This window comes from Piliocolobus tephrosceles, chromosome 15, assembly GCF_002776525.5.
Source record: "Piliocolobus tephrosceles isolate RC106 chromosome 15, ASM277652v3, whole genome shotgun sequence".
Classification (NCBI taxonomy): domain Eukaryota; kingdom Metazoa; phylum Chordata; class Mammalia; order Primates; family Cercopithecidae; genus Piliocolobus; species Piliocolobus tephrosceles.
The window spans coordinates 24,446,507-24,455,600 of NC_045448.1; the positions used below are offsets into that span (position 1 = coordinate 24,446,507).

At 33.5% G+C, this 9,094-nt stretch overlaps 1 protein-coding gene across 1 annotated transcript; it reads right to left on the bottom strand.

Annotated features, from left to right (window-relative positions):
- Nucleotides 1-914: 914 nt before the first annotated feature.
- Nucleotides 915-6,725, bottom strand: TDRD15 (tudor domain containing 15). The gene is given in 3 exon segments (XM_023229990.1): nt 915-1,556; nt 1,558-2,361; nt 2,364-6,725. Coding segments are annotated over 3 exon segments (5,808 nt in total).
- Between the last annotated feature and the right edge of the window lie 2,369 nt (nt 6,726-9,094).

The window sequence follows — 9,094 nt, forward strand, 5'->3', positions numbered from 1 at the left end:
ATCTAAAAGATTTAAGAGAAAATATGCTAGAATCAGTTTATTTATAAATTTATCTGGTTCAGAAATATTTTAGAAGCACACTTAAAACACCTAAAGACATTTCATATGATATAAAACTATATATAACAGAAAAATGATTCTTCAAAATGAGCCCAGGAAGCTCACTAATAATAGCAAGATTTATTAACATGAGATCTACAGATATTTAGGAGTTTTATGAAACCCTTGAAATTATTTGTGAAATGTCATGCATGTGTGCATGCATGTGTGGTTAAAATCTTTCACTACATTCTAAAAACTTCACCATTCAAAAAATGTAAAGATAGTGAAGCAACATTTTATAATCATAGTGGCCACTTCCAGTTCATCCGTTTATCCAGATTTTCTAGTAAGTTTTCCTGCCATTTATTTTCAATTTGGATGTTAGTACATGAAAAACTTTTAAAGAATAAAAAAAAAGATTCTACAGAAAATAATCTACTTTATAAAAATGTCTATTTACCTTTTAAGTGTTCTTCTGATTTTTGTTTTCATTACCATGCGATGTTTTTACTGCTGTTCTCAAGTTCATTGTCTTATTTTCCTGTATTCCTTCAGTTGGTAGTTTTTCAAAAATGTCAACATAACTGCTGTTCTTCAAACCATTGGGCAGTTCCCAAAGTGAAGTTGTTGTACATGTATCAAACAACATGGTACTCTGGAAATGTTTTCCACTACCAACTTTCTTTCTCACTGTTAAATTTCTAGAATGTGATTTTTTACTAATACGAATTTTCCTTAAGAGGTTCTTACAGACATCTTTCCTCTTTGTAGATTTCTGTTTACACTTTTGTTTCTCAATGCATGTAAAATTTATGTTTTGATTTTTGTAACAATTTTGATCTAACAATGGGAAAATAGGCTTACTCTGTAATTTATACTGGATTTTTAGTAGATTCAGTAGCAGTAATTGCATCAAGATGAGCTGAATCTTTAGAATAAGTTGCGAGACCAGATGCAACTAATATATCTGCCAAATTCTTTTTCTCATGCATGACATCTACTTTCAGTTTTGTTTCAGAATTACATTCCCTAAACTGAAAAACTAGGTCTGGTTTACTTAGGAAATCTCGAAAAAAGCTTTTGGCTTCTTCACTCCAATGTTTTCTTTTAGCAGGTAAGACACCATATAAAATACATGGATAACTCAGCCTTGGCAAATTCAAAAGTTCCTCAGGAACAACTTTAAGATTTATAATTTCTGAATAATGTATATAAAAAGAAAATCCATAGTCAATCAACACAAGACATAAAGACTGAGGTGAGACTTCAGAAATTTCTACTCTATTCCACTGATCTTCCGATTTATATTTGAACAAACAACGAGAACCGGGAATTATGAACTCCTGAGGCAATGTTTGTAAGGTCTCTGGGAGATCAGAAAGCAACATAAAAAGATATTTCATTATGTCAAAGAAATCTTCTAACTGAATACTGAAGTCTGATGGATCAGAAACAGCAGTTGCAATACCAGAATACTGCCTATCATTTTGCAATTGAACCCAAGTAAATGATTTTTATTGTGCATGATGATACAGGAGTCTTAGATTCAATGTTGTAAACAATTTCATCAGGTCTAAGTTTGTTTTCTTCAATGTGAACTGTATTCAAATTTAAGTATTCCAAAAGTAACAGGTCATCTACCAAAATGTCTACTTCCCAAACAGCATCTAAATATTTCAGGAAAAGAATATTTATTTCCAAATGAGCAAATAAGCCCTCAAATGACATGTTCTTAGAATTTTCAAACCAAATCCATTTACAAGGTACAGCTTGTCTAGGAATACTTCTTATTTCGTTACTAAGCAGCTTGGTATTACATACAGGCACTATTTCATAGATACCACAATCTACTAAAAAAACAAGTACTTTATCATCAACATACCTTTCTTCCACTTTTGATCGATGCCATTTCAAGGTATTTTTAGATTTTGCCAAGCATTCTAAACCTTTTTCAATACTTTCCATTGATAAAAAGGGGGAATTTTTTTCTTCTTTAGTAATTAATACTATTAAATCTGATAAAATCTTTTTATTTTTTGATAACTTCACATAAAATCTTCCACTTTTTGAAACATTAAGCATTTCAGCTTTTTCAAGTTGTCCAGGTTTGAATTCTTCGAAAGGAATTTTAAACAGCTATTGGTTTGAATTCATAGAACCTTCAGACTCATTTGATTTTCCTTTCTTCATTTCATTATTATCACCTGGGCTCACCTTTTGATCCAGAACCTGAGGCATTTGCAATGCTGACTTCTGTAGTTTTGAACAAGCTTTCCATTTCAGTAGTTCATTAATGACACATCTTTCATCACAAATCAAATCAAATTTTCTTCCCATTTCTGATCATGCTTTTTCAAAAATTCACAATAAACTGTTTTGTTATGTATTTTCGAAGTAAAATAATCCACAGTTTTGTCATCCCATATTTCATCAGGCTCATTCCATTTTACTCCACTAAGAAAAGAATGGATTCCTAGCTGAGGAACAGTTAAAAATTCCCTCTGAAGTTCATAAATTTTACATGTGTTTACTATCACAGAGTTACCATAGTCAATAAATTCTACTTCAAAAGAATTTCCTGGCAAAATTTTCTTAATAACTGCCCTGTAAATGGCATTGTCACCAGAATATTCTGCAACTACAAGATCTCCCACTAGAGGTGGAACTGATTTTCTCTCTTTCAATCTCCTTGCTGTTGTATTTAGAGCATCAGCAAGTCTGATAATTATACTTTCATTCTCAGCAAGCTGAATATGGAAACTTGCTGGATTACTGATATTAGATACATACACTTTAACTTTGGCATTCAAATAAATTTGTGGTTGAGGAAGGTCTTTAATCCGTGGCCTAATAAGGTCATATGGGTTTTGTGAGGATGTTTGATTTAATGCTCAGATAAAAGACTGTGATACAACCTTTAGTGGTTTTTGACGCACACCCCTGTTCTCAAGAATATGTGCAGCTCCAGGGGCAATTTTTATACCTTTAAGCCCATCATTCAAAGAATTCTTCATTTTGTTTTTTGACACAGGTTCCATTTTATAACAAACTGATGGCTTCAAAAACCTGGCATATATACTTTTGGGATGCATCAATTGATCCATTTTTCTTTTGGAATATGTTACTGGACTAGTTTTATTAATCACATTATGGCAATAGTTGTTTCCTGTTCTGCCTTTCAAAGAAGTAGTAAGTCTCTTATTCTCATTTATTTTATTATTCTTTTCCATGCAGCATGCTTGGTCACAATGTCTTTCTCCATAAGCATGAAGCAATACTTTAATTTTCTCATTTATATATTGAGATCCATCATACAATTCTATACCAAGCTGTCCATCTGACTCCTGGGACAATATTATCGCCTTTAATGGTTTTCCCAAGAAATTGTCTTTAAACCAACTACTGATTTCTGCTGGAATATCTACATCTCTAAGATCTGACAAAAAACACTTAATAGCTTGCATAGGTGTAAACAACAACTCTGGAAACTGAGCTGAAATGGCCCTCAACATATTTTCTCCTACTAATTGCTTATTTCCAAAGTCTACAAAATAGACTTGAAATTCAGATGATGAATCTGTTGGTACTGCTAAAGCTCTATATGAGAGACCATCCTCTACATACTTAGATATGCACACTCTCATTTTATTAGAATCATATTTTGGACAATTTTTGAGGTTACTGCTCTCTGTGATTTTTGTTTCTATCATCTCTAGATCTTTATTATTTCTGCCAAGCTGGCAATAAAATTTTTTGGGACTATATATGTGAGATATATATACTTCTTCTTCATTTCCAATTTTTATATTAAAGGAAGAATAACAGTAACTGTAAAGACTAACTAAAGATGGGAATGTCTCTGATAATGTGATATACTGAGCAGAGCCATGATTCATAAGAAATTCTTTTGCACTAGTATATGAGGATTGTAAATCCACTAAGTTATATAAATGGTTGGGATGTATAACAACTAAGGCATAGATGATACAAGTCAATAACCCTCTAGATGAAGAGATAAAATTCCACAAGTCTCTGAATGCTTTTCTTGTCCAACTGAAAAATTTACAACTAACAGGATCAATAAAATGGTTAAGACAACATCTGAAGGCTTGGCTTTCTAGCAAGAGAAAACGTGGGTTAATTGCACAAAGATCTTTAATTAAAACCCTTTTTTGGTAACCATAGTCAACAAATACTATGTCAACTTCTTTTGATACTTGAGTCAAAACAGCAGCTCTATACCACTTCCCAGAATACTTAGCAACACAAGCAGTCTGCCCAATCTCGTAAGGATCAGAATGAATACTATAGTAATTCTGAATTTGCTCCATTAGTAATTTTAGGTCTTCTAACTTACATTGGAGTTGGCATGAAAAGTCACCTGGGCCATAATAATAGGAACATTTAACTTCAAGAACTGTTCCTGGTTTAAATATATATTCTTTATAAGACCAGGATGACTCAGGTCCCACAGACAAGGTGAAAGGATTTTTTAAATCTGAGACATTAACAGCTGGGGACTTTGGCAAAGACAAGTTATTTTCTACCAGGTTATTTGAAAGGTACTTTTTAGATTTAGGTCCTTCAAGAAGGGCAGATATGACTTTTTTAATATTAACTTTGCTTTTAGATTTTGAATTTGACGTTGAATATTCACTTACAGATTTTGGAAAATATTTTAGTTCTACTTGACAATATTCTGCATATCCAGCTTGTAACATAAGAGAGATAACATCAATATTTTCTGAGGCTTCAATACTTTGAATATTTACAGTGTATTTGTCATCTTTTTTTGCTACAACCTGAAGCAAAATTGCTTTGTTCAAAACTAATTTTTTAAAATAATCAATTGCAGGCTTAGTCCATAAATCTTCAACAGGAAATATATGTGCAAGTGAACAGCACATTGCTAAGGCAGGTAACTCACAAAATTCTGGAAGCAAAATTTTTACATCAAAAAATGGTATGGAATCAGTATTACCATAATCCAAAAAATAAACATTAATCTTACAACCATTAATTTCAGTGATGACAGCTCTATAAAAACGTCTGTCCTTGCTATATCTAGCACAACAAAATAATCCAGGTTCAGGTTTTCTTAGAATCATTTCATCGTTTTCACACAAATCATAAAATTTGTTTATATTTTTCATTATTTCTTGAAATTCATTCTGATGGTCATTAGTGCGTACCCAGAAATTTGATGGGTTTAATACATATGCTATAAAAGCTATATAGGCAGCCTCTATCTCCATTTCTACTGTTTCAATGGTAAAACCTACTTTTAAAATGCCTTTTTTATTTAGAGAGTCTATTGACCATTCAATATTTCCCATAAAACTCTCAACTGCAAAGCTGTTTACATCAGACACACTTGTCTCACTCAAGATACTGGATATTTTTGAATCAGACATCGGAGAAAGTACTTGTGTGCCTACAGTGTTCAGTAGACACTTAGAATTAACTGTAGACTCTTGAGTTTGTAATGTCACGTAATACAAACACTCATCCTTATTGAACCAATCAATGTGTGCATATACCACTTGTCCTAATAAGGCCTGTTTAAATACACTCAGTTGAAATGTTCTTGCATCTCTATCTGGACTGTGCAAACATGTCAGAGAACATGGAAATGAAAATAATGGTACTAAAATAAAATCTTGTTTAAGTTTCTTTACATAAATTGAGGGTATAGCCTCACTACTGCCATAATCCATAAACCAAATTTTTACTTGATTTGGGGGCAAGAGCTGCTGAAGAATTCCTCTATGCCACTCTCCATTTCGCCTTCTGGCAACACAAAGTAGTCCAAAATTATCACACGTGGGACTAGTTTCTTGACAGATGGTATCATAATGTAAAGTCATATGTGCTGTCAAGTTTTCTAGTTCTGGAGTCCATTTAATTAACTGACAATAAAATTTACTAGGGCTCAATGCAGATGATACCTTTACACTTTCAGTACTTCCTACTGACAAAGATGGCTGCAACTTATCCAGAACATGTTGAATATCAAGTGAAATGTCTTTATTACCTAATGACAATTCAGGTCTTTTATGTTGCAATAAATCTGGCATTTGTTGAGGGAATTCTAACATTTCCACAATAAGACGAAATGAATCTCCATCAACAAGTCTTCCTAATTGTAACTCGAGAGCCTGAGATATAATTTTTGGCACATCAAAAATAAACATTTGCAGAGGTAAAATAGCTTGCACATAACCTTTCACTTGTATTCCTACTAATGACTTGAAATAATTCAAAGCTTTAGGGGACCATTTTTCCCCAACTGGTAGTATATTCGCAAAAATACCAAATATTACCCGTGGCGGTAGCTCAAATAAATTGCCACAGGCTGAAGCAATCTGTGGACCAACAACTCTTAGTTCTTCTCCACGATCTATGAGGAGCACTGTATAGAGTTCATTTTTCTTTTCCACGACTCTTCCTCTCTGCCATTCTCCAGATACTCTTTCTTCCACCAAACAAAATTCATCAATTTCAACATTATTTTTCACTTTTGGAGTATGTTGTATTTCTCTCTGCAATATGTGGTAGTCAAACTCACATTCATTATTATTTATGCCTTGAAATTTCACCAGAATATCCTTGGGAAGACATTTAATATGTGATATTGTCAGATCCACATCTAAAAATGTTGGTGAGAGAGATGTAGAATCCATTTTCTAAAAAGCAAATAATAATTACTCATTAGCTATCAACGTTAACTGCAATTAGCCTTATGTTTGGCATATCAACATAAAACTAAAAATAATTATATGCCTGTATTTTATCAAATTTAAACATGTTGATAAAAATTATACACACCAAATAAGATGCTGGTAAAATAAACAAAATCTAACATTCACTGCTTTCTATACTTTTAAAATTTTTCATTGAAATATTACAAAAACTTTTTTTTAATAGGAAGAATATCATCACTGGAAAACAGAGAAGAGCAACCTTTATTTTCCAGAAACTTTAACAAATTCCAGCTGGATATTGAACAGATGTGGTGTAATGAAAGGAGCCAAATTAGCCTCATTGGGGACCTTCTTCTCCTCCTGTAAGACAACCACTTTCCTTCATGCAGACTCTTTCCAACAATCTATAACTCAAAGAGGTGAGTGCTAGAAGAAAGGGCAGATGGTGAACCAAAAAGGGGCACATTGTTTGCACTCCCCACTTTATGCTGAATTCGCAATATTTGAACTCTTATCAGCATCATTATGCAACCCCGGGATTCATCTTTGACTGAGGGAAATCAGCTGAGACCTGGACACCACTAAGGGAAGCCAAGCATAGAAAGACATTGAAGTAGGTTAGGTACATCCACACCTTATCACTGGCATGACTGGCCATAACAAGTGGAAAAGGGAAGGAATCTATAGCATCAAGGCAAAATTTTCTACCATAGCTAATCTGTGGACTTTTAGGATTCTAAAAATAAGGCAAATATTCAAGAAATACAAATAATCCCCAATTTCAGGCAAGAACCATTGTCTACTGTGACAGAATACAGCTCAACTCTTCCTTGACTTTGAGTTAACAGTGAGTTAACAGTTGACAGGCATCAAATTATTTCTACGAGGATGAGTAAGAGAAAAACATTGCATGCCCTCTCCCCAAAAATGAGGGAACCTCTAAAAAAAAAAAAAACAAGGAAATGCTACTGCATAGAAATAGAAGTACTGAAAGAAATAGCAAAGTCCTGTTCTCAAAAAGGTCAAAAGGTGAAAATATAACAACTAATATTAGGATGAACTATACACACGATAGATTTAAAACTGTAATGGGAAAATTAAACCTAAAATAAAGATAAATTAGAAGAAAATTTTGACAGAATACCCCAAAGCTCAGAGGAAAAAGATAAAAAGATGAAAGAGGAGTATATAGGGCCAGAATATAAAGTCTCACCAAAGTCTAAATGTTGTCATTATTTAGTCACAGGTCTTCACCCAATTCCCATACTTTACTCAGGTTATAGCCCCATTAATTCCTTACATCAAGAAACAAGCAGGTACTCTCAAATAATCCTATACTGCATTATACCAAAACTGTCTTCCTGGCATTCACCTAAAAGGCCCTGTGACCATTCACATAGGTTTATGGGAAAGAAAAAATTTACATACATCTTTCAAGAACCATGTCACCTATGCCACCCTTTTTAATGTATAAAAAGTAGATGTACGCAGGAGATCGCCTTCATTAAACAGAGGTGGTATATACAGAACATATAAGACAAAGCAAGCCCAAAGGCACAAGGAAGTTTTTAAATAGGTTATTCAACCTATTTAAATAGTTATTCAAACTATCAAAAATCTACTCCTCCACATCACTGTCTCTCCATCAAACAATACAGATGGCCTCCTGGGGAATTTCACATCAGAGGGGGTAAACATCTGGTTTATACATGGCTCTCACTTAATGCCAGCAACATCCAGAAATACACTGCTGAGGCATTACACCCCAACCCGGGTGGGGGGCGGTAATGGGGGTAGGGTGTCAGACTAAGAAATGAAAAAGAATCTTCACAGTAGGAAGACCTACCATTACATCTACTTTGCCTAAAGAAGAAATTGCTTGAGTTAATAACCTATGCATATTAATATATAATGGCTAATAGTTTCTGCAGGATGATTAGGAACGCTGAAGGAGTAAGACTGGAAGACTTATTACAAAAAAGTCTGAAGAAGAGGTCTGTGAATGAGCCTCTATGAATTGGTACATAGGAAAATTTTAGGTCCCATGTGATGCTCACCAGAGGGCCCCACAATGAAAAAAATATCTTAATCAGGTAGACAGCATAACCTCTCCTGTAGATGTCAGTCAACCTCTTTCACCTGCCTCTACAGTGCTTACTCAACAGGCTCATGAAGAAAGTTCCAGGTGTTATGGATAAAGCTCCTATCCTTGTGTGCCTAAAGACCAAATGAAAATAATTCAAAGAAAATTCAAGTATATATATACATCTTTTTAATTATATATATTTATATATAAAATGTATACATCTTTCCACTCTTTCCACTCTTTTTTTTTTTTTTTTTTTTTT